This window comes from Onychostoma macrolepis, chromosome 07 (genome assembly GCF_012432095.1).
Source record: "Onychostoma macrolepis isolate SWU-2019 chromosome 07, ASM1243209v1, whole genome shotgun sequence".
Classification (NCBI taxonomy): Eukaryota; Metazoa; Chordata; class Actinopteri; order Cypriniformes; family Cyprinidae; genus Onychostoma; species Onychostoma macrolepis.
The window spans coordinates 23,514,669-23,541,365 of record NC_081161.1 but is presented as its reverse complement, the minus strand read 5'-3'; the positions used below and the strand labels follow the sequence as shown (position 1 = coordinate 23,541,365).

At 37.5% G+C, this 26,697-nt stretch overlaps 1 protein-coding gene across 1 annotated transcript in view; it reads right to left on the bottom strand.

The window, feature by feature from the left end:
- Positions 1-4,401: 4,401 nt before the first annotated feature.
- Positions 4,402-26,697, bottom strand: part of malrd1 (MAM and LDL receptor class A domain containing 1) — a 36,372-nt gene continuing 14,076 nt past the window's right edge. Inside the window, exons 11-33 of the mRNA XM_058782155.1 lie at positions 26,598-26,685; positions 26,256-26,435; positions 25,588-25,747; positions 25,294-25,450; positions 24,977-25,087; positions 23,486-23,699; positions 22,782-23,029; positions 19,004-19,289; positions 18,288-18,533; positions 16,497-16,654; positions 15,760-15,937; positions 14,450-14,578; positions 14,169-14,321; positions 12,891-13,048; positions 10,715-10,916; positions 10,353-10,631; positions 10,131-10,256; positions 8,406-8,472; positions 7,333-7,442; positions 7,142-7,235; positions 6,999-7,059; positions 6,248-6,331; positions 4,402-5,750 (exon numbers count right to left, since the gene is read on the bottom strand). Coding sequence (XP_058638138.1) covers positions 5,676-5,750; positions 6,248-6,331; positions 6,999-7,059; positions 7,142-7,235; positions 7,333-7,442; positions 8,406-8,472; positions 10,131-10,256; positions 10,353-10,631; positions 10,715-10,916; positions 12,891-13,048; positions 14,169-14,321; positions 14,450-14,578; positions 15,760-15,937; positions 16,497-16,654; positions 18,288-18,533; positions 19,004-19,289; positions 22,782-23,029; positions 23,486-23,699; positions 24,977-25,087; positions 25,294-25,450; positions 25,588-25,747; positions 26,256-26,435; positions 26,598-26,685 — 3,564 coding nt within the window. The 3' untranslated portion in view covers positions 4,402-5,675. The remainder of the gene's footprint in view (positions 5,751-6,247; positions 6,332-6,998; positions 7,060-7,141; positions 7,236-7,332; positions 7,443-8,405; positions 8,473-10,130; positions 10,257-10,352; positions 10,632-10,714; positions 10,917-12,890; positions 13,049-14,168; positions 14,322-14,449; positions 14,579-15,759; positions 15,938-16,496; positions 16,655-18,287; positions 18,534-19,003; positions 19,290-22,781; positions 23,030-23,485; positions 23,700-24,976; positions 25,088-25,293; positions 25,451-25,587; positions 25,748-26,255; positions 26,436-26,597; positions 26,686-26,697) is intronic.

The window sequence follows — 26,697 nt, the reverse complement described above, 5'->3', positions numbered from 1 at the left end:
CGTCACACATGCACCACCAATAGTGTCCTGAATCTGACTTGCAAGGGGGCTTCTCAGTCATTGATTTGGCATTTTTGCCACTGTTCTTAAGACACAACATAAGACATGTCACACGTTTTTAAAATAGAAACAGTTCCACTTTAAAATTCACAAGAGATTACTAAAATGTTAGGATAAAAAATAAACACCTTTTTTTTTCCTCATCATTTTATCAAAATAATGAAATAACACTTATCACTCACACCCCGAAAACGACCTGTTCTTAGACAATAACACTTAATATTGACAGAAATATATAAGAAAATGTTTATTTATATTGTAATAATAATATAATCAAATAAATATAATATCAATTTGTATTAGGCTACATAAATATAAACATCACTAATATGCTGTTAGAGAAAGAAGATAATTAAAAAAAAAAAGACGATTGTCCACAATTTTGTTGTCCACATCGTCAGACATTTATGATTACATTTAAAATTCAGGTAATAATGAAACCAGACCAAATGTAGGCTACAGTATACAGTAAATGTAACATCTAACATTTGTCATTTTTACAAATAAATATTTGAGACGTCTCAACATTTTGAAAAAATAAATCTAGATAACATGAATACATTGAAACATTTTTAAGTTATATATATATATATATATATATATATATATGATCAGAATACATAATTTATTTAAAATATATTAAAATTAAAAATTTAATTTTTACATGATGTATTTAAAAATGGGCCAAACAGACAACTGCACAACTGAAATGCAGGATTTCTTTTTTTGTTCTTTCAAAATAAATAAACACTATACTGAATATATATCAGTTTAGCCTGTTTTGACCCATGTGTCAGAAACGTGATTCACATAATTTAGCCTATTACTAAAATATATCTTCTATGCATGATAATTATATGGATCACAGTCATGTTGAATTGCTCTCAGTACTGATTGTCCTTGATGTTAGTACAGTAAATTCGGTAAAGATTGCCTCTGTTGTCTCCTCCTGAGAGCCCAGAGGCAAGACAGGCAACAGAGGGGGTGAACGGGGGGGATCATTAATGTTTGGGAATGGCACTGGCAGCTTTTCCACACTGTCTGCCAAGCAGAGTCCCTCTAGAGGACTGAGAGGCAGTGAGCTGTGGTTGAGCGCTAACCACCTCCCTCTGCTCCTTCAGATCAGGACAAGCAGCCTAGCAAAAACATTTAAGGATGAAGCATGCTAAAGCCGCCACATTAGCATTCCAATTTAAACACCCTTACAGTGTTACACCAAGAGCCAAAATACATAGAAATGCTGACTGAAAACCTTGATTTCAAATCTGAGGACCTTGATTTATTGTGCTCATGTTTATGACAGCATTCCTCTGATAGGGATTTGCAAGGTACTGTATAAAGTATTTAACTGTAAGCCAGTTGCCCTTTATCTATAATTCTCTTTGAAGTCCTCAAGTAAGTGTAAACTAAATATGTAAGTGTAAAAGTCTTCACACTTGCTACAGTATCTCACAAAAGTGAGTACACCCCTCATATTTCGGCAACCATTTTAGTATATCTTCTCAAGGGACAATACTACAGAGATGAAACTTGGATATATTTTAGAGTAGTCAATGTGCAGCTTGTATAGCAGTAAAGATTTACTGTCCTCTGAAAATGACTCAACATACAGCCATTATTGTCAAAAAAGCTGGCAACACCCTAAGTGAAAACAGCTATGCGTCGTTTAACCATGCAAAGCCACATGTCCTATTCATCATGTTCATGTTTTTGTCTGCTTGACAGGACCATACAAATTTGTGTATCTTGTTTTAGAGCAGTTAAAATTTGGTGATTTGAGTACAATTCTCTCATACTGACCACTGGATGTTCAACATGGCACCTCGTGGCAAAGAACTCTCTGAGGATTTGAGAATTAGAATTGTTGCTCTGCACAAAGATGGCCGAGGCTATAAGAAGATCAGTAACAACCTAAAACTGAGTTACAGTACAGTGGCCAGTGGCATACAGAGGTTTTCCAAGACGGGTTACACTCGGAACAGGCCTCGCGAGGGTCCATCAAAGAAGTTAGATCCTCGTGCTGTGCGTCAGGTGCAGAAGCTGGCTTCAAAAAACAGATGCATTGCTTTAGAGGTCGCAGAAGCGGAAGGTCAGCTTGTCAGTGCTCAGACCATACGCCGCACACTGCAACAAGTCAGTTTGCATGGCCATGGTCCCAGAAGGAAGCCTCTTCTGAAGCTGGCTCACAAAAAAGCCTAAAAACAGTTTGCTGAAGACAACCTGTCCAGGAGCATGAATTACCATGTCCATCTGATGAGTCTAAGATAGATGAGGCTGATCTGATAAGGCTCAGATTGTGTCCAGCATGTGTGGCGATGCCTTGGTGAGGAGTACCAAGAAAATTGTGTCTTGCCTACAGTCAAGCATGGTGGTGTTAGCTTCATGGTCTGGGGCTGCATGAGTGCTGCTGGTGCTGGGGAGCTGAGGTTCATTGAGGGAAACATGGATCCCAACATGTACTGAGACATTCTGAAGCAGAATATGATGCCCTCCCTTCAGAAACTGGGCCGAACGGCAGTTTTCCAACATAATAACAACCCCAAACACACCGCCAAGATGACAACTGCCTTGCTGATGAAGCTGAAGGTGAAGGTGATGGAGTGGCCAAGTATGTCTCCAGACCTGAACCCTATGGAGCACATGTGGGGCGTCCTCAAGCGGAAGGTGGAGGAGTGTCTTAACATCCAGCAGCTCCGTGATGTCATTATGGAGGAGTGGAAGAGGATCCCAGCAACAACCTGCGCAGCTCTGGTGAACTCCATGACCAGGAGGATTAAGGCAGTGCTAGATAACAATGGTGCCCCTACAAAATATTGACACTTTGGACACAGTTTTGACGTTCACTTAGGGTGTACTCATCATTTTTTAGACAATAATGGCTATATGCTGAGTTATTTTTAAAGGACAGTAAATTTGTACTTCTGCACAAGCTGCACATTGATTACTTTAAAATATATCTAAGTTTCATTTGTGTAGTATTGTCCCTTGATAAGATATACTAAAATTGTTGCTGAAATGTGAGGGGTGTACTCACTTTTGTGAGATACTGTATATTAATAAACACAATGTAGGAAGCCACTGTTTGTGTGAAAATCAAAACCACGAGAGTGAGAGAGACAGAGACAATAAATTGGATACAATGTAAAAAATGAATCTGTGCTTCTGATTTAATCAAAATGATCAGACAAATGCAATATATAACTCAAACTAAGAATGTAATTCTGTTAAACATTATGTGAGTCAATCCAACATGATGCAAATAAGTAGTTTTACATTTATTCAAGCATTTCCTGCCTAAATGCTTCCCATTCTCCCTCTTCCCATTATGCGCTTGGACACAAATCATTCATGGTTGCATTGTTTACTATCTTTGGGTAGATTTCTGACAGAAAACATAAGATTTAGATTAACTATGAATTTAAAACCAAAGTGAATTCTCATGAACTCAATCATGTTGTACAACTTGATTTCTTCTAAAAGAAATGACTCATTACTTCTAAACAGTTGTATTAGTGAAAAATGTTCTTTGTGATCTGTTGCCAGTAGATAAACGTCATCATTTTTAGCAGGAATAATTATTTTCAGATGCTTGCTTGTGGCTTTTGCTTGACTTTTTTCATCACTTTATTCTAAGAAACACTGCATGAGTTTACTTGCTACCATTTTGGGAAAAAATGCTCCCCTATTTAGTTTACATAACTTCCCTTTGGGGACGTTTAGGTCCAAGGCTGGAGTTATGGTTAATCTGAATTAATATAAATAATTTGAATTATATTTCATAGACATAAGTTTATGATATATCTTCTACTCTGCCAGTTCACCCAATTCAGCATTATAATGCATTATAAAATTAACAATCATTAAGTTTAGTTAAAGGCATTTAGATATAATTATAAGAAAACTACTTTTCTTCTGGTGCTTCTTTATCAATTTCTGAGACTCTGAAGCACTGAAAGAGATGGGGAGATACAGAAAGACATTAAAATGAAAGTGCAGAATTGATGAATGGACTATATGCATATTTTTCATTTCCCGAGATTCAGATGAACTGACTGCACATTTAAGCATAATAATGAAACTCCTCTCTGCAAATGTGAGCATGTAAATGTATGCGTGATGAATATTATACTGTCTCTTACTATTAGTTTTTGCACCACAGCAATAACACTTAAATCTGGCAAAACATTTTCATATAATGAGGACCAAACCTGTGGCAGAAAATTATGGAAACTGATAAAACAGGTTCTAAACAGAATCAGAACACTACAACATTTTGTAGACTGTAAACGGTGATTTGCTGTCTATACAGCTGACAGTAAAAATTTGTAATAGTGTGTAAAAGTCGGAATTCAGATCTTTGTGTATTTCTTGAGACATATCCAGAGAAAACACAATGTGTTGGGCTTATTGATGCTCATGTACTGTGAAGCACATTTCAGAAATCCAATCTGTATGTTTTTAATGAATACATAATTCTAAAACATCTTTGACAAGTGTATGTTACAGTCATATTCATATATATGCGAACGCTCTTATCGAATCATCATGTTTCATTTCATGCTTTGTAGTTCATTTTATGACAAAGCAATTGTTTTGACTTCTGACGAAAGAGAACCAGAAACCAAAGGACAAAGAATGCAGGATTACAGACAGTTTGTAATATTGAAACATTTCACATTTCACCAGAGTTTATCATTGTACATTTACAGCTTTTGTTACAGTGTTCTGGTACCAAGGAAAATTTTCTTTTCCCTTAAACACTGGCACTGCACAGTTAACTACTTCACTTGTCTTTGTGCATGTTTTGGTATCATTACAGTTTTCAATTTTATCAGCTGTCAAAATGTGGTCTGCTTGAATCCAAAAGGAGACCAAGTGGTGATTGAACCCACATTTAAAGTAATGAAAATACAATACTCTCGAAACCACAGAGATCTGGAAGGAGAGCAGGGTATGAAAACAAAACAATCTCTGAAATGGCACCCAGACTCCATATTAGATTTGACAAACCTTCCCAGATTAATGTTACATTGTGGTCATCTTAAATATTTAATTTCATTTCATTTTAATAAAGCGATGATTCTCTAAAAAAATTCATTTCTTTTCTGAAAGACTGTTTGGTATTTTCAATAAAACAAAAATATAATGTTCAGAAAATGCCTTCTAAATGATAGAAATTAATGTTACAAAGTCAGAAAACTGAACATGAACATTCACAAGCTATTAGATACTATTAATTGAGCTGTTGAACATACAAAGGCATCTATCAGCATAGCCCCTCATGTTAAAACAGGCACTGACATAAAGTGTTGGCTCTTGTAAAATAAGAAAGATTTAATTTCAGTGCCTCGGAGAGATTTCACAACATATGGAATATGTTACATGTCAGATTATTATAAGAAACTTTCTTTTTACAACTGATAGTTTAACGGCTTCATTTTGCTTAATTGGAACTTGTTTGTGGTCACACTTTTTCCTCCCACCAGATTGTGTTAAAAAAAGCCCTCTAAACCTTAAGCAAGTACAGCCATGCTGTCGGGGAGGCTCAAATGAAGTGGAAAGTGCTTTAAATCTATAGGGACATGACAGCCAGTGTTTGCGTGTCTGTGTTTTCTTCAAGCTTCAGAACTGTTTGAGCACTTGTAGAGTGGATTGGAGAAAGAGAGCTTGCTTTCCTTTGAGTTGGAGACCTGAACGACACACACAAACAAAGACAGGCCCAGATGAACAAATGAAAACCACTGAGTCTTCTTATAGTCCATTTCTACACAGCAATTCTGGAACACTTGAGCGGCCAGCAATTGCATCCCATCATTTATGATGAGACATTATGATGGACCTTTCTTCCATTATGATTTGTCCGTATTTTCTCTGGTACCTTATTTTCATTTATTGCTTAAGCAGAAGATTAATGTATTACTTAAAGGAACACTCCACTATTTTTGAAAATAGGCTCATTTTCCAACTCTCCAAGAGTTAAACAGTTGAGTTGTAAGTCTTCTGGTCTCAAGACTCGGTCAAATCATTGCATGTCAAAGCTATAACTGCAGCCAGTAAAAGTGAGTGCAGAGCAATAAAACAGTCCACAGACTGTATTGTACATCACCAGTATGTCTTTTAAAATGAAAAGTGTTTTTGGGCTGGAAATGAATGGTCACTATGTTAAACATGACAACCAGTTTCATACCTTTGGATCCTCTCTCCACGGGTAAACGCTGATGTTTAATTGAGGATGTACAGGCCACCTGGGTCTAACGTCAAGAGAGGGCGGCTGAAACCAGAATTACACAGTAATCTTATTGAATAAAATGATATAGGAACAACCATAATAATAATAATAATTTAATATATCATCTTTCCAAAGTTCACAGTCAAATTACATTAGTGTAATAAGTGGCTAGAATTAAAAAAAAAAACGCTAGGGTTCCTACTGCATTAAATTTTTGATTCAGCTCACAGACATGAATGCATAACTTGGCAAAATATGGAGAAATTTCAGTTAGCCATTAAAATATGCCAGACTTCACTAAAAACTACCCCTCACTGCACAGGAGAGTGAAAATTACTGTGCGCCGCATGCAAAATACAGCGAGTTAGCACTGAGCGCTAAATGTACACATACTTACACCAACACAAACGCACAAACTTAAGCTTGCGGGTCAATATTTCCTATCAGCAGTGTGACAGAGCTCTCTCTCACACCTGCAGAACGGTTCAAATTACTAAATAACACTGTTCGCTCCAGAGTGGAAAAAAAGGCAGTAAGTGGAAAAAAAAGAAATGGAGTGGGATAAAAAAAAAGAGAGTCTAGGGAATGTATTAGAGAGATGCAACATGGCAGGGAAAATGAAGGTCTCTATTAAAAAACAAACACACGACTGCACAATGTGAGCAACTTATTTTATCATGGCTTTTATAAGCTGAGGTATATGACTGACCTTTTTCTGCAAGTCAAAGGCTGAGCAATCCAACTCTTCATTATCAATAAGACTGGAGTCTCTGTGCAGTCAATAACAATGCAGTCAATACCCATACATTTTATAGACACTTTCCGAGTTCATCTGAATGTGAATGGACTTACTTTAGTGAATGTCTCCTTTGAAATAACAAGAACAGAATGACTCCAGTTGCAATGCCCACCAGGATCAATGCCACACTTAATCCAACACTGACAGCTGCAGAGTTCACAATTAAACACATATTATTGCTTATCTTTGCATGGAAAATTGTACATTTCTATTAAAATAACAGCATGTGCATATATATACTCACCAATCCAATGACCTAGTTTACTATCTGGTATCACAGGTGTTGTGGACGCAGTTGTGAGAAAAGGTTTTTCTTTTATATGGCAACGATTACCAGTCCACTGTGATGGACAACTAGAGAAAGACAGAGAAAAACATCATAATTGCAGAAACACGCACTTTGAATGGCAGAGATAATTCATAAGGGAATGCTGGCTCCTCAACTTTCCAAAAGAGAAATAAATAAATAAATAAGTGCATGAGTATTTGCCTGGAGACATCCACATGAGCTTAATATCAGCAACAGCCTTCTCTTGGCTCCTGTAATGAGAAAAATACACGCATTCTCTCTTTGTCCCTTCTTTTCTCTTACTTTCTCCTTGTGTTTTCTTTTCCTTTTCTTGCCTGTGGGGAAGATCTTTTCACATAAAGAATGCCTTTAAGCTATTCTGCAATCAAACTCATACACACACAGATACACTAGTGTCTGCGAACAAGAGACTTTAAGTAATTCTCATAATTTATTAGTGATGACATACACCATTTCAAACAGAAAGACAAGGAGAGAGAAAACATTTGAGGCTTTGGGGGGTGAATTCAAATGGAGAAAGATTGTGTTTCTTGGCACAAGCGGAACAGTAATTACAGAAAGCCTGCTTTGGCAGTTCCCTGAAAAGTACAAGTTTAAACTGAGAGTCAGGGTGCTGATACTCTTTGTATAACTCACACACATTTCAATGTGATATTCGGCTGGCACTGTAGGATAGCATGAATAATTCAATGCAAAGATCTCCAACAGGGTCTTGTCACCTGCCTGACCATGACCGACAGGTGAAGGTGGGGATTTTTTTCCCCAGGTAAAACTGAAAGGAGGTTTCAGGTCGGATTTTAGCAATCACTTTTTTCTAACCAACAAAAGTCATAATCTATTTGTCCTCCTTAACAAACATATACTTTGCATGAATCTGTATTAGCAGTACAAGAGGAGTGAACTTTTAAAAAAGAGTTGGTATTTGATTACTAACATTTTGGGATCCACTGTGTGTGTGTGTGTGTGTGTGTGTGTGTGTGCTATTGTGCTTGGGAAACTTAACTCACATGCACACTGGTCCATTTTCTTTTACTGAACACCTCCCTCCATTGAGACAGTACCCAATTGGACACTCTAAAAAATAAAACACATCCACATATAATAATGACTTTAATAATGATAATAAAAATCACCATCATAACTGAATGATAAAATGTAATAAGGACCTCATTTCACACCATTAATTAACACAGATCACAGTGGTTAAAGTTATGGGCTGGCGGCTAAAGGGTACAGGTTCCAGCTCGGTTAGGGGCAATCCTTAACAAGAGAGTTACAGAGAGTCCCCATTAATGATGTGTCCTTGACCGAGGCTCTTCACCCCTACAGTGCTCCTGGGCCACAGCTCCTTTAATCTGAAGATTGCAGGAATATTCCCCAGAAGGAAGTGCCCACTTAATGAGAAGAAATATATTATGCAACTCCTAAAAAGTCACTTTACTTTGATGGGCTTTATGTTGTTCATAAAATTAAGCTATAAATTTAACCTTTCATTTAGGGAATAAAGTTAGGGAAGTACGTACTGATCTTGTCTTTGTCTATTCCTTTCTCCTCACCCTCACCCTCTCTCACATTGTCTGAATCATTTACAGTGTCAGAATCACTAAATCATTTTTCGACCCTGAAAACACTCTTAAATTGAAATCCCCAATTTTTATTTTATTTTTATTTTTTTCTAATAATACAATATAACATACTGTTCAAAAGTTTGTGGTCAGTATGATTTTTTACAACAATGATGCATTAAATTGATCAAAAGTGACAGTAAAGCACAACTGTTTTTTGAGCACAAAATCAGCAAATTACAGAAATACTTTATTTAAAATATATTAAAATAGATACAAGTTATTTTAAATTGTAATTTTTCACATTACTCCTCTTACTGTAATGTTCACCCCATACTTTTGAATGGTAGTACACTGTACTTACTATCATTAGTTGTCTGTATTTATTGCCAAGCATTAAATTGTTAATACAAATTATTAACTATTTCACAAATTTATGCAAGTCAAAATGACAGTTGTAAAAAAAACAAAAAAACAATTAAGTTATATGAGAAAGGGAGATACGAGTTAAAATGTGTCAAAACACAAGAGAGTGGCATTCCAGTGGATGACGTAGGACTTGGGCGTAGCATAAACTCTAATGCTAATCTCGCCGGAACCAAGTTTTGTTTACAGCAATGGAAAACCAGTCTCCTCTTGGCTCATATTGAAATCTTCCAACATTTTTCTTTACAAATCCTTGTTTTGTACTTCTGATTCTTGACCGGTGTTTTATTTTGCTCTCTCCTCTGCACTTCCACATTCGTCACTTCTCACCGGAGCTTACGCTACACCTAAGTCCTACATCATCCGCTGGAACGCCACTCTCTCATGAACGCACGTATGACAGTTAGCAGAAACTAGAATTTACAGTTAATAAAGTTTTAAATATGGATATTTTTCTTACACAAATGCATCACTTTGCTTCAGAAGGCCTTTATTACCCCCCTCCCCCCCTCCAGAGCCGTGCAGGGCAATTTTTATGAGGGATGCATGCACTTTTTTTGGGCTTCAAAATCTCAACCCCTATTCACTGCCATTATAAAGCTTGAAAGAGCCAGGACATTTTTTTAATACAACTCCGACTGTATTCGTCACAGCAGCAAAACAGTAACTAATTAAAAAAATACATGAATGATATGACCCCTTTAAATAAGAATGTGAGATGAACGAATGTGTTTGTTTTACCATAGCAGCTGGACTCATCAGGGTTAAAAGGAGGGCAGTCAACAATATCATCACATCGACTCTGATATGCTACACAGTCTGCTGTCGCCTCACACACTAGTTCTCCATCATCACATATCTTAACAGCTACAGAAACAGATACAGAGAATTTTAACAGTTTGTTTTACAGCCATGATGTACTACTATCAGTGTATATGAAACAGATTTGTGCATGGGTCTTACGGCATCCATATTCGTCTTCTCCATCTGGGCAGTCTAAAACCATATCGCAGCGCAGCAGAGCTGGGATACAGCTGTTGTTCATGCAGTGGTATTCTCCTGTCGCACACCCTGTTTGAGGAGGCATAGTGCCAGGAACCACACTCGCACACATCTCCTCATCCGAGCTATCCAGACAGTCCACCTCACCATCACAGTGCCAACTCAGTGGTATACACTCAAACAGATACAAACACTGGAAGTGATCCCTGTGGCATGTTTGTGGGATGGGGGTAACTGGACCTGAACATATACAGAAACAAGATAGTAAACCCATTTTCAATTCAGGAAGAGACAAGAATCAAAAGCAATCAGCTGTTCTGTACCTCCAACAAGACATTGTCTAGTGAAAGAGATGTCATCCACAGCAATGTCAGTCCACTGGTCTACTCCCACTTCTGCCTGAACAATCACTCTGAAGGGTGATGCATTTGATAAGATCACATTAGCATAATGCCAGCTGTCTCCATGGTTTCCGCAGGTTGCCCACATTAGCAGGGGTGTCCCACTGTGGCCCATGGTATACACCTGCAATATAGTGCCCAGAATTCATTATGCTGCCTTCAAGAGGTACTTTAAAGCTCAGTGTTTCCAATATAAAATAAAGGCAGTGAAAGGAATTTCATTGAACTCCTGCACAGTTGGCTCCAAAAACTTTAAAGCTTATTTTTCATTACTCATTTTTTGAATCATAATACATGCTCTTCTTTTCATGGAATAAGACCACGGGGGGAAATTTACTTCATGACTGATATTTAGCAGGCTGCAGCGCTCCAAAATGCTCATCTTTGCGTGTAAAATACTGCCACATAATGCAAAGGGAAGAGGTGAATATACACTACAGATCCAATTTTTTTTAGAATGTTAGAAAAATGTCAGTAACACATGTTAGTATAGGGACCACTTCTCACTATTAACTTGTTGCTTATTAGTGCCACGCCCCTGGACTCTGTGTTTTTCTCCCCATGTGCTCTGTGTGACCCAGTTTCTGTCTCATGTTCATCATGTCATTTGGTTCAGGTGTGTCTTGTTAATTGTCCTCGTTTCCCCATTTTTTTTAGTTTAGTTTAGTTTATTGTCCTTTCGGAAATTCTGTTTTTATTTTAAGCCCTCGTCTGTGCAGTCTATGTTTGTCGGGTCTCTAACGTTACGTTCGTGTGTCACCAGCCATTGCTTATGTGGATTTACCCTGTTTTTGGATTATATTAAAGACTGTTACTCTGATCTACATCATTCTCTCCGACACAGTTTGTGACAGAAGACCCGACCAACAAAAAAGAGAAAAAGTTTAACAGTGTGTTCCCCTCCATTTGTTTTCCATGTTTTGTTCAGTGTTTTTGTTTTTCCCCTATGGATACCCTTGCCGCCAAGCTCACTGCCCAAGCCCGTAAGGACCTTCCCATCTTGAAGTATGCGGTTGAGTTCAGCCAGCTCGCCATTTTAACGGCGTTCGATGACGCTGCACTGAACTCACTGTTCTGGATTATCAAATTACCACCGTCCCGTTGACATCCCAGACACCACTGGACTGAACTGGAGGGAGGCGATCATCCGTTGTCTGGAGAGCGTCAGGCCCTGATCCAGAACACAGCCCGACCCAGAGCCCAGCCCACCATCACCCCGCTGCGCAGAGCCAAAGCCTGAGCCCGCCGCAACCGACGAGCCATCACCAAATGGAGTGACAGAGATGAAGATCGCCGTGGAGCCAGAGCCTCAATTGATGTCAGACTAGGTGCGAGAGCCGGCTATAATGCACGCGACGGTGGATGAGAAAGTGGAGCGCAAGGGCATGGAGGAATGCCCCAGATCCCTGCCACGGTCGCCGGCACCATCTGCTGTGCCTTGGCCCTCCGGATCCTCCCCGTCACCCTGGACCCTGTTTGCCATCCTCCTCCCGGGTGTCCGTCCTCCACCCGAGCCTCCTCCTAAGTTCCCACCCATCCCTCCCTTTGTTGTTCCTGAGGCGCGAGGACGCGCCTTCCGGGAGGGAGGTGAATTGTCACACCCCTGGACTCTATGTGTGTTTTTCTCCCCATGTGCTCTGTGTGACCAAGTTTCTGTCTCGTGTTCTTCATGTCATTTGGTTCAGGTGTGTCTTGTTAATTGTCCTCGTTTCCCCATGTATTTTAGGTCTCGTCTGTGCAGTCTATGTTTGTCGGGTCTCTAATGTTATGTTTGTGTGTCACCAGCCATTCCTTGTGTGGATTTACCCTGTTTTTGGATTATATTAAAGACTGTTACTCTGATTTACGTCTCCGTCGTTCTCTCCGACACAGCGCATGACAATTAGCATGCCTGTTATTAAAATATTAGCTGTTTATTAGTACTTATAAAGCACATATTCTCCATGACCATATTCTACATCCCTAATCCTATCCAATACTTAAACATAACAACTATTTTAAAGTATTATAATTATTAAAAAAAAATCTTGAGCACCAAATCAGCATGAAAGATTACATCACACTCAAGATAAAGAGTTAAAGTACATCATTATCTCACCTTCAGTGTACCCATGTGCTGTGAGCCATACATGTAGAACCAAAAGCGCAGATGACATATACCGACACTCGCAGGAAACTCCAGCAGGCTTATGAATCTGGTGATATCTCCTTCTTTCTGAGCACTGGAGTTCACATACAGATACCCCCCTCCTCCATCTGAAAGAGTAAACCAAATGTCACCTACACGGCATTAAATATTTACTTCAGCAAAGATGCCTGCTAAAACTGTTAAAATATGTAAATTAATTAAAAAAACATTAACATGTTATGTCTTTACAATTACCATTAACAATTACGTTAATGTTCACAAGCATAAAAAAACAAATCTACAACATAAAATCTATAACATGCATTAACAAAAAAGATGGGATGAATTTTCATTTTGCATAGACTTCAATACTTTTACACCACTACACCCCTACAAATGATAGAAACAATTTCTTATCTTGTAAAAAATGAAATTATATGATTATAGCATTATGATAGAGATTGTAACAACAAACATTATTAGATTTCACTGCATAACTCGGCTTGACACACTGAGCAGCAATTTCCTTGACTCTTTGTCTGGCATGAAAAATCAATAGTAGGTTCAGTAAATCGATCACCTTTTAGAGGGCAGACTCATTTTCACAATTAAAATAATGTACACTTAACACTTTTACTGAGAGACACTGATCTTTCAGCAGAACCGGACATGAGTATATGAGGGGCAGAAATCCAGATCCTAATTACACCCATTGATGAAGTAGCTGGAAAACGGCTTTTAGTGATGGATTTTTCTGACCTTCAACCCTTTGGTTTTTAAATCACGCAATGATTCATTAGATGATTCAGACGGCTGGCTTCAATTTTAGAGAAACTGCATCTCATATTCATGGGAATCTTGTACAAAAATTGCTATTTCGTCCACATATATATACATAAACTAGAAAGGTTTAGTCTTAGATTAATATGTAGCTTGTTTGGATTCAGAATAAGGTATTATCAAACTGTCTGTTTCACTGTTTAAGGGAGGTAAGAAGATTCGCTGTCCAGGCAATACAATCTGTGTGATCCACAGGTGCTGTCAAATCCCAGCCAATCAGAAAGACACACTCATTATGACACATAATGATAATATTTAGTTTTTAGTAATGCATATTTTCTAATTATTGAAAGCAAAATAAAGATTTTAATATGTTACTCTTTGGTGATACTGTATTTGTGTGTTTCCTAGTCATATTTATATTAGCCAGGTGATTGAAGGTCAATGTGAAGTGTAGGTTTTACTAACCGGGGCTGTTGTCAGCTGATGGTCCTGTCCCATTACGCATTCTGCCATAGCCTATATCCCAATCAAAGTCATCGTAAGTATCCTGAGACAGCTTACAGGTCTCTTGCCAAAGGCCGCTGGGCATATCAAAATTACAAGCTCCTGGAACATGCACTAACAGACCACATGAACAGTTGAGATATTAGCTCCATAGATATTGTATTAATACCTATTTTGTATTTACATTGTATCTATATTGCATTAACAGTCAAGAATTTTAAGGTTAGTGCAGATGTACTAACAGCAGTCAATCTCATCAGACTCATCGGAACAGTCAGCTTTACCATCACACTCCAAATGATACTCAATACAGTCTCCATTATTGCACACAAAATCTGTTACAGCGGGGCATGATCCAGGATGCACAGCTCCTGAAACACAAGGACACTTATTCAATCTCACTGATCTGAAACAGCATAATTAAAAAAATACATGGTCCATGTAATAACAAAAATGATCATCTAACAATGAAAAGATGTGAAATCCAAATGACATGTGAAGTATGACCATATTCAACATCATTGCTCATAATACCAATAAAATAGCATCCGTTCAGAACTTTTTAGTATGAATATCTTCAAATTCATTGAACGTAACATGACAGCAAAAATAAGATCATTCATGCTAAACTATGTCCTGTTTAATTCTCTGAAACTTTGAGTTATTATGCCACGGGGTGAAAAGTCTTTATCTAGGAATAGAAATTCTTTCCAAAGCACATATTCCCACAAAGAAATAGGTTGTAAAAATGGATTTCATTTTTCTGCTCCTCTTCACGGTTTGATAGAGCTAATTTATTTACATTGTACCACTGATCCAAGGTATATAGTCCATTATATTACACACAGCTGTGAGTAACTGTATTTTAGTTTAATTATTTATGGGTCTGGTAAAACTTGCTGTACATTTCAAAACCAAAAAAAAATGCAAAAAGGGTCATGTTCCTACAAATAAAATATATGATTAAAACATGAATGGTCATTTCTAATAATAAATGTTGTATTTGTTAAAAAACAAACAAACAATGAATTATGCTTTGATCACAGATAGTGTTACACACATAGTCTCACAAAACGATTGAGTGTAATTAATGTGATTTAGAAGTGCCAGTATGCAAATTAAATCTGACATTTTCCATGTCAAGCCTGAGAACCAAAAGAGGAACTTATTCTGACTTTCATGTTTTTCCCTGATGGCTTGTCAGAATTAGCAAATCAATTCTCATCCAATTAAACGGTGGTACTGCTTTCCATCAGGCGCTGCTGAGCACAACCCTCAGAGCCCTGAGCTGGTCAAGCTTATGCATGAACGTTAAGCAAAAAAGACTCATGGGAAATAAATGTGGAGATGAAAACTGGAGGCGTTGTTGCATCCCTCTGAGCATCACTGCTCAAACTAGACAAACTTGTCCGTAAGCACATGTCTCAAGCTTACATTTGCATTTATGCTCACATCAGCTGAGCTAGTCAGATATCAAATTCCAGCTTGTTTAAAGCTATATTAACAATAAGAATGGAAATCAATTACCTTGAATGAAAAAAAGAGCACTTACGTGGTGCACAGTCAATGAACTGCAAGTCGTCCAGAGCCGCTCCACCACTCACGTCTTGTGTTCGAACTGCTTCAAATATGAGAATAAAGTTCCTCAGGCTCTTCAGAGATACCTCCACTCTTCTCCATTCCCTTTGCATCTGCCGCTCTGTCCACACCTCCCTCAGCTCATTTTCTGTCTATCCATCACATATACAGAAAAGGTTCTTCTAAGCCCTCATAATCTTTAATCAAAAATCGCCACAAACAGAAAACGACAACAATCCAATGATCCAATCAATTCCCATTGGACAAAATCAAGCCCCATCCTACAATTTTTTTGCCGTTTCATTTGGGTATATGTCACAATAGGCAAACAAGACAATCACATTTTATGTAAAAAACAAAAAAAGAAAGTTTTTTCACTTTCTTTGACATTTTCCATAATTCTGTAGTTTCATACATTCATCACCTCCCAATGCTCCTCCCCCATTCTCACACGAAGAGCTTTCTATTGTTTATTGCACATAATCCCTCTTGAGATATGCTAAATGGTTTATCTCGGCTAAGATTCACACATAACACTGGACTGCAAAGTCATGTAAGAACATGTTTCAACAATTTAACCTAACTTACGTAACGCTAGTTTCATTTTATGCCAAAAGAGTCATAACGACCTCCATACTTTCCCCCCGATTTAAGCAATGTATTTCAGTGGCACTGTATGTTTGCTCCGCTTGGTAAGATCTAGTCATGTACCTTAATGAAGAGCCGGATGATTCCTGTGGCTTTTTCGGAAATATAGTACCAGAAGGTGAGTTTACATATGGCACTAGACTCCTTCCACACAGAACTTCTCATGTGAGCTTTATCACCCTTCAATCCCACAGGAGTGGCTGCCAGATATACAAAGTGGCCTGTGTAGAGAGAGATTGACAATTATTAATATCCATATAATAGCTTTCATATGATCAGGTGCTCAAACCTACATCCTGGAAGCATTAGTCAAGATTTAGTGCCACACACCTTTGCAATTTTGGCCGGGTGACCTTCCTAAGAACTCAATTTAGCCGTTTTACAACTAACTAAATTTAACAGACTGATAAAAAATCTCCATGCCCGCACTGAAAGTTGTATTGTGCAAACTCCACCTCTTCCAGTGATTTAGTAAAACAGAGCAAGGATTTGTGGGCATTATCAGTCTAAAAAGCATGCATGCATGAGTATTTCAAATATTCACTGAAAATAGTGCACTAAGGAAACTTTTATGTTGTATTTTTAATGTAACGTATATCATTTTTGATGCACTAATCCTAATCCGGCATAAAACCAAATTAAAGTCTAGTTATTCTGAAAATTAAAAAAACAGATGAACTCAAACAGAGATGAAGCTAAGCTGTGATTGTGTATCCTATTGGAGTCAGATTGCCAAATGGTGACGTATAGATCTCTGCTATAGGACATCTAACTGTCATCAAGAATGGCTTTCCACTTACTGTATCTTTCATGGGATTTTGGGAATAATACAGTTCTGTTGATGCTATAAAATCTTGCTTATGGATGCTCATTCACAATATCACAAGCGCACAACTGCTTTATTAATAAAGATATCTTGCTGAGACAAATTGAAGCAGAGCACCAAATCAATAAAGGAGGCTACACTGTAGAGACAGGGGCTTGAAATCATAAAACTATGTCTAAAACTGGCAAGATTTCACAGCTTAAAAAAGAAATTTACATTTTTATTCCACCAGACTGGGTGTATAATTACAAAAAAAAAAAAGGGAGCAAGTTCTAAATGCAAGAGGTGGAGCCTGATTAGTCCCGTCAAACATCATAAATAGCAGTCATTGAGCCACTTTAGTGACAATTCTTCCTGCACCTCTCCTCCTTTTTCTATTCTTCCTCATTTTATCCAATAACATACCCTGATCAGGGATTTTAGCTTGGATCTTGAGCCGAGCAGAGGTCATTTATCATTATTCACTATGACTGGATGGGCAGGTGAACTCAGGAAATGTATATATTAAAGGACCATTATGTTAAACAACAAAAACAAATTCACTTGCTGAATGACTGGTACAATATCATCCCATTCCCACCACCTCACTTTTATAAAGAACTGATGTCTCAGACTCATAGTGAGCTTTTGACAGATAAGCAGAAGCAAATAAATACATCTTAACCCTCCACAGGTATCTTAATGCTACCAGCAATTACCAGAAAAATGCAGATGATAAACAAACATTTCCGCAGAAATAAATTCTCGTATTTCAAACATCTAGGTAGCAGGTTCAGGATGTACTGCAGTCACCTTTATGAATGCTCTGTTATTTATGAAGTAGTGTACAGAACACTTTTTAAGTGAATACACTTACACTGGTTTAAAAGGGTATCAAATTAGTTGGATCAATGTGTTGTAGACACTTATGTGTGTTACAATATGTTTACAATATGTTTCTTATGAGGGTGTGAAGGTTTGGTTAGGCCTCCATGTGAGATTCATGCATTTTTGTTGTAAATAAACAGTGGTATACAGCGAAGTCTTACCACTTTCATTTTTAAGTGTGTGATCATGAGGAGGTCTGATCATATGAATGGAGCCGACTCCATGAGCCCAACTAAAGGTATCTGCCATGCTGTTTTTCCAACCACAGTGCCCTTGTTCAAATGAGCAGGACGTCCCACAATCCAATTCATCTGTTTCATCTCCACAGTCATCAGTGAAATCACATTTCTGCTCTAGTTTGTAGCAATTGCCATTGTTACACTGTAGAGAACCCGGTGGACAGGATCCTGTGAAAACACACACAGATGAATATTTTAATGCATTAAAAACAGATGATGTTTATTTTATTCTGCGGATTCTTATTATTATAATAGCATTTTATTATGTACTTAAAAGTCATAATTAGCATTAAGTATTATACATTTATGAACTCTACTGCACAGCCTGCAAGATATATTTTATTTTATATATATGTGTAACGATTATGTATCTGATTCTGCCTGCAAGATATAATGTATACTCATGTTTTGTTTCAAGGAAGAAAAAGATACTTTTCTACAGTTTCTCTACAAAGCTTTTTTCTTTGAACACGCTATTGGAAAACAATTAAGCTAAAAAAACTAAAACTAATAAAAAGGATGTTCATTGTCAATAGTGAAGCTCATGGATTGATTATGCATTTGTGGAGCATTGTTATACATTTACCTTTACACTGATAGCTCTGCATGTATATAGGGCACAATTAGTGCAACTGTACCTGGAAGTAACCGGGGAGTGGAGTCTGCCTCAAATTTGTTGCTAAGAACACAGCCTGATGAGAAGGTGATGTCATCCAGGCAGATGTGAACTCTGGTATTACGGCCCACCTTGCCTTCAAACATAATGCGGAAATTGTCAGTAGACGAGAGAGGCAGTTCCTGTCTGCTCCAGTAGTTGCCTTGATTTCCAGTAAGGTTGAGTAAGAGTGAGCGGTTGAAGTTTGTAGACATGTACACATTCAGAGTGCCAATGCCGTCACCAGACATATGGACGTAAAAGACCATCTTGGAAATCAGACAAAAAGAAAGGATACTTTATCAACAATAACCCAGTAGCAAGAGTGCTGTTATACACAAATAAGCCACAGTAATCACAGCAGAGTTGATGTTTAGACCAACAGTACGATTACTAGTTTAATATTATTTATTCAACAGTTAATACTGTCAGTCCTCTGTTGTGTGTGTCTTGTGTTCCCGCCCTCTTGTGTCCATATTTGGTCATGTTCCTGTCCTTGTTAAGTGTGCTTATCAGTTTATTTCATTCTGTTCAGGTTTGTCTAATTATCAGTAATTATCCTGTGTATTTGGTTCCTGCATGTTCAGTTAGTTTTCGTCTGGTCTACTCGTTACTCCCTGATGTTCCTGTGTGTCAGCCCTGTCTTGTCTTGTCTTGCCCTGCCTTGTCTACATTAAAGACTATTATTTTGAAGTTACTCCTCGTCTCCGTGTTCCTTGTTCCTTCCTGCTGTGTGCACCGTGACAAATACTGATGAACTTGCACTTTAGAAACAATATTCCCAAATAGTTTGCCTGTTTCTGCTCAGCCAACATAAAAGGCTTCAAATCAGAACTAAACTTTGAAAGTCTCCAAGCCTTCAATTAATCAGTGTTTTGAACAAACTGGTCGATTGAATGAGTTAACTCACTCAAAACAAAACAAAACTGATTCAGATTTTTTTTTACAAATTAGTTAAGTGAATGAGTCAATGACTTCCTCATAAAGATATTTATGTGTTTCTGCTGGTTTCAATCATTTAGATCACTTGTCAATGTAATACTATATTCCAATCCAAAAAATATTTAGGCTAATTCCAGCTAAACTCCAGACTCAATAATACACTTCAAGTAAACTAGCAAATCTGCAAAGACAGTTTGCCACAACGGTGTCTATCTGGAAGAAAAGTTTCTCTTTTATTGATTGATTTTGCTTGTTTGGCTCATATTCTTCCTCTGTTTCTGTATGCATGCGTAAATGACTCCTGTCAGTGTTTGACTGACTGGCGAGTTAGTGGAAGAGTTTGACCTTTTAGCATGAGAAAATTGATTCTGTCATACACAAATCTGTTACTTTTACTAAGCATATACCACAAAATATAAAAACAACAACAACAAAAACCCTGCCAATGTTCCTAATTGTAATTTACAATATTAAAAACGTCTAACCAAGGCTGACAAGTACACACAAAAACTCCTCCTTTTCAGCTGCTTCTTGTGATTGATTGATGCAAGCTGAATGGGAGGACAATGGGGAAACGAGTCTCCATGGGCTAATTATCTCACACGCACATACACACCTCTAAAAAGGATGAACACAGTCTGTCAAGTCAGGGGAGATCCAGAAACATGATTTCCTTCACACACAAACTGATGAGAGCTTTGAAAGGTGCTCCTCTTTCTCTCACAGACATTTTGTGTGTGTGTGTGTTTGACAGGATGATTGAGTGCTGCCGGCTGGCTCAGTGACTAAGTTATGTGCTTCACAGTAACAGAGACAAATCCTGACATGCACTTCCTCCCATTATATTCAGCAAAAGCTATGGATCCAGCAATGCAGGGGAATTAAATATCCTCATTGCGCTAATGATCTAATTGGAAAGATCAATCTATAAAGCTTTTCTTAAAACGCAAAAATTGTTCAAATAAATTCCTCTGTATTACCCAGGGCCATGAAGCCGTAGGGAGGTAGGGAAGCCCTTGCTGTAGGGAGGTATGAGAAGACTTTGTAGAGGCAAAGCTCTTTTGGACCGGTAGATGATAGGCAGCTACATTGTAACATTTTGAGAGGTTACATGCATTGCTGGGGGATTTTTGAAATTCACAGCAGGGAAGTTACAGAAATGCTGCCGGCTCCTATTTTCAGTGCTGTGTACACCTCTGAGTTAAAAAAAAAAAAATTGTGGTATTAAGTATAAGTGCTATTACTATAAAACTGTGAAAGACCCAACCAGGAAAAAAGCCCAGATTTCATGTTTGTGTTCCAATATCTGACCCTGGACCACAAAACCAGTCATAAGTGTCAATTTTTTGAAATTGAAGCATCTGAAAGCTGAATAAATAAGCTTTCCATTGATGTATGATTTGTTAGGATCGGACAATATTTGTCCGAGATACAACTATTTGAAAATCTGGAATCTGAAGGTGCAAAAAAATCTAAATATTGAGAAAATCGCCTTTAAAGTTGTCCAAATGAAGTTCTTAGCAATGCATATTACCAATCAAAAATGACGTTTTGATATATTTACAGTAGTAAATTTACAAAATATCTCCATAGAATATGATCTTTACTTAATGTCCTAATGATTTTTGGCATAAAAGAAAAATCTATAATTTTGACCCATACAGTGTATTTTTGGCTATTGCTACAAATATACCCCAGCGACTTAAGACTGGTTTTGTGGAGCGTATTACAGAAAATTTCTTATCTTAGGTCTTAACTTAAGATATGATATGTTAAATTAGGATTTTCGCAAATTCGTATTACAGAAGCAAATCTTAACTTGATTTGGGATTCTTATCCTATCTTACAAAATAGTATCTTATCTCTAGTTAGGAAATCTTAAATGGCATAATCAAGCTCGACAATCCACTCTCGGGTCTGTTACCAAGCAACCAACACTGCTGATGAGGTAAACAAAATAATAGAAGCTACTTCACTGTGAAAATCGCATTTTGCAAAAAAACGTAAGGCATTAGTCACTTGCACTACAACAAATAATGCTCCGTGACACTTTTGTTGGTCTCTATAATGCTGGTTGCAGTTCCTGTGCTAACTGTAATATGTTGTGCGGCTGTCTTTCTACCATTAAACATCTTTGTTCTTCATTTTCAACTATTAATAAATGTAATACCATTGTCGGACAGCACAGTTGTAAGCGTTTTTTCCGTTGGTTTTCAAATAATTTTGAAGTTAGGACAGCTGAGGGGTTGTCCTAAAGTTAAGACATATTTCACATATGTGAATCCAAGATCAGATTTATCATTAACATCTTTTAAGATAAAAGAGCTCATTGTACTATAAAAACATGACAACTTTGACTGTAAAAAATTACTACTTTAAGTACTTTATTATTCCTAAACCAATAAATAGGATTTAATTTAATCGGTCTGTTTAAATTATACTTCCATAAACCTTCAAAAATCCTTTTTGAAAATGGGAACTACCAACTTTAAACTTCTGCAAATGGTTTTCAGAAGTTGTTGGTGGCATCTGCACCACAGATGTCAAAGATGCTGATCTTATTAAGAAAATATCAGTTTCTTAGAAAAAAAAAAAGGAAGCAAGAACATATGAACAAGACGAGAAAAAAACAAAAGGCATCTACCACTGGTCAAGTTTATGAAAATGTCACAATTATCATTCCTGTATACTGTTTTGTTTTTGTTTTGTCTTGTTTTTTTTGTTCATTTTTTCCATTGTATTGTACTGAATATAATGCAAGCACAAACTCATCCTGGGCTTCAGTGAATTAAACACATAAAATGCCAGTGAGCACTTACTTTGCAATCTCTGCTGCAGTAGCGGAAAAGAGGTCCTACAATTTGGGCAGTGTGTCCAGTTGTCTGTGGGAAGGACCCATCTAGATATAGGTAGTGGCCCAATGGGTTGCGGAGGGTGTGATCAGTGGATGGTCCAGTCCCATGTGTGTGCATATTTCCTGGTTTTATCATCCAATCAAAATCATCATCTTGGCTCTGTCTCCAGGAGCAAAGGTCAAATTCGAAATTGCAGCGACCACTGAATCCCTCTGGGGAAAAAAACATGAGTATTGTTAAAGGGATAGTGAAATATGAAAATTCTGTCATCACTCACTCACTCACTCACCCTCATGCTGTTTCAAACCTGTATGACTTACTTTCTTCTGCAGAAAAAAAATAAATATATATATACATATATTTCAAAGAACTTAAAGTTGCAGTTTGAACAACATTGGAGCCCACCGACTTCTTTTTTGTTGTTTCACATAATTAATAAACACCACACCGGTTTGAAAAGACATGAGGGTAGCAAATCATGACAGTATTTCAATTTTTGGGTGAACTATTCCTTTAAAACAAACACAAATGCACATGGAAAATACATTTAATACGGTTGCATACATTCAATACAGTATATGAGGTGTAAAATTATTCCATACACAAATTCTGACCACTGAAATACAGTAAAAAGTGACAGGGAAGAGGATGATGGATTTGTTTCTCACTGCATATGTAATGATTCTCATCAGAGCCATCTCCACAGTGATCAATAAAGTCACATAAGTTGTCCTCAGAGATACAGTGACTGTTGGCACAGATGAACTCGTTGTTACGACACGGAAGATCAGACGTTATTGGAGGGGCACAGTCCACAAATGCCACGTCATCAACAACAACATCGCCCATGTAGCTGATGCCTCGCTTGGCTCGAAGACCCACCTATTAATACATTCATAAACCAAAATATGCATGCTTTTAACCTGTGGTAATCTACATCATCTGCTCCACAATACTTTCCATACGGCGGCATAGTCAAATGCACAAATCTATAAGCACACATTAACTCTATGAGACATATCAGGTAAACAGACTAATGTGAAAAGATGTCACTCAAAATCAATTGATTATCTGCATACTGTGGCCCTGTCCCAAATGGCACCCTAAACCCTTGCGGTCTTCCTCTGAGTCCGCACTTTCGGGATGTAATGCCGCTTTGACTGTCGGGTAGAAGTCTGCCGCGGGCTCGGCAGAAGTGCGGCTCGAGGGAGCATAACGGCTGCAAAGGGGGGCGCTCGTGAGCACCTTTCTGAACGCTAAAATGAGGAATGGGACACCCTACGGTCTCGTGGACTTAACGGACACGCGCACACAGCGACCATTGTAAATCCGTAAGACCGCAAGTGCACTTGAAGTGTTCCATTTGGGACAGGGCCAGTAAGTTAAAGAGCACTAATGCCCCTGATAGTATACAGCAAAAGGGCAACCAGTACTAATGAGTGAGGTTGTCATGAAGTATCCAGCACAATGAAGAACTACATTTGTAAGAGTGTTTATATATAAGAAGTGTTGATAAATATTAATGATGCAAGGGCCAGATGGAGAAAAGGTCATGATATTTCTGATCAAGCATCAATAGTCCAAACATCAGCTTGACACTTAACATTTTACCACACATTTCAGGAATACTAAACACACAGTTCTCGATCACCTTTATAAAATGTAAATAAGTTTCATAAATCCTTTTTTTTAACAAATTTCATAAAATTTGTTTACCTGGTTGACACATAAACTATGGTTCAAACTATGGTTTGGGGTCGGTAAGATTTATTTATTTTTTAATTTGAAGTATGTCTCTTATGCTTACCAAGGCTGCATTTATTTGATCATATACAGAAATACTGTAAAAATAGTAATATTGCATAAGCTGTGATACCTTTTCAGCTATAGAAAGAACAGAATTTATTTAAAATAGACTATTTTGGTAACATTATATGCCTTTATTGTCACTTTTACTCAGTTTAATGCATCCTTGATAAATAATTTTTTTTTTTTTATTAAAATGAATCTTTCTGACTTCAAATGTTTGAACGTTTGTACCTGTATTTTTTGCAGTTGTTTAGGCACAGCTGGAGAACCAAAGGGAAAAAAGCTGGACATTCAAAAACTTATTTTTTCATTTATTTATTAGTCCTCACTCATATAACAGAACCACTGACCTGAATGTTATGACGGATTCCTATGAAGACCTCACCCCGCCTCCAGCTGTTGCCTTGGTTACCACTTTGGGACCAAACTTCATGTGTGACAGAGCTTGATTTGATGAAGACCTGCACATACAGTTTTGAGATTGTTTTGACAAACTGCAAATTGTTCTCTGGAAAATCCTTCATAACAAACATTTTAGAATTTGAACACAATGAAAGGCAAAATGAAGCATGAAATTTATTCTGTCACATTAATAATATGTTTTGAAGTTTTCTAGGCATGGGTTACCAGTGCAGCAAATGAGTAACAATTATATTCAGAATTGCACCTGCAGCGTTCCAACAGTAAAGCCACTCATGTGATACCAGAACACAAGTGTACACTGGGGTCCTGTTATTTTAATGGGAGCAGTCAAGAGATCAGTGGTATGACCATATCCTCCATTGGAGCTGTCCGCAAATATATACCAACCCTCTGAAGAACCACTGCAAAATGTACACGTATACAGATGAGTATACACAATAAAGCAGAAAACACACACCTGCATATAAGCAAATCTGACCATGCATTTATAAACGAAAGCACAAACACATTCCAGCAAATAATGCTGTTTATTGCTCACAGTGTGTGGTCGTTAACAGGTCTGTGGTTCTGTTCTCCATGATGAATACTCTCCCCTTGTCCTGTCTGCCAGCAAAAGGAATGAGGAGGAACAGGAGTGGCCGGGACACTTAAATACCATCCACACAGAGCATCACCTTCAAAATCACAATACTCCTTCACTGAGAACAGACAAAACAGTAATATCAGAAGGATGGATGATGGATGGATAATTCGGGATTGGTAAAATCTTATTTATATTTTTAAAAAAGAAGCCTCTTATGCTCACCAATGCTGCATTTGTTTGATTAAAAAAGGAAAAATCATACAGTAGTATTATTAAATAATATTACAATTGAAAATAATGGTCTACCATTTGAATATATTTTAAAATGTTATTTAATCCCGTGATGGCAAATCTGAATTCTCAGCATCATTACTCCACTTAATCAATCAGAAATCATTGTATTATGCTGATTTGTTGCTAAAAAACATTTGTATTACTATCAGTCAGGATTCTTTGATGAATAGAAAGCAATTATTTGAAATAAAAACATTTTGTAAAATTATAAATGTCTTTATTATCACCTTTATCAGTTTAATCCATTCTTGTTCAAAGTAATAATTTCTTTCCATAAAAAAAACTTTTGAACAGTTGGTAGATAGACAGACAGACAGATAGATGCATACCACAGTGCTCTTCATCAGAGCTATCAGAGCAGTCTGGTTTGAAGTTACACACTTGACTGAGGCTCACACACTCGCTTGTAGTTGAGCACACAAACTGGTCAGGAGGGCAGCTATGAGGGGGTGCTGCTGACAAGGTGGGGATGGGAGCAAAGGTGCTAGGCTCCTTTGAGGGCAATTCACCTACATATACAAAGATATACACACATAAATACATTAAAACCCAGAATGTTAACATCCTGAAGTGGGCAACTGGATCCATATTGATACCAGTCCTAATAAGAATGTAATTTTAAGGATTTTTTTTTTTTGAAGGAAGCTAATTCCATATCATTTTTACTTCACCATCATATGGCTGACAGCCAATGAAAGACAGATCATCTATGGCAATATCTCCTCTGAAGTCATCACCAACAGTCCCCTCCACTAAAATCTGTAGCAGCAA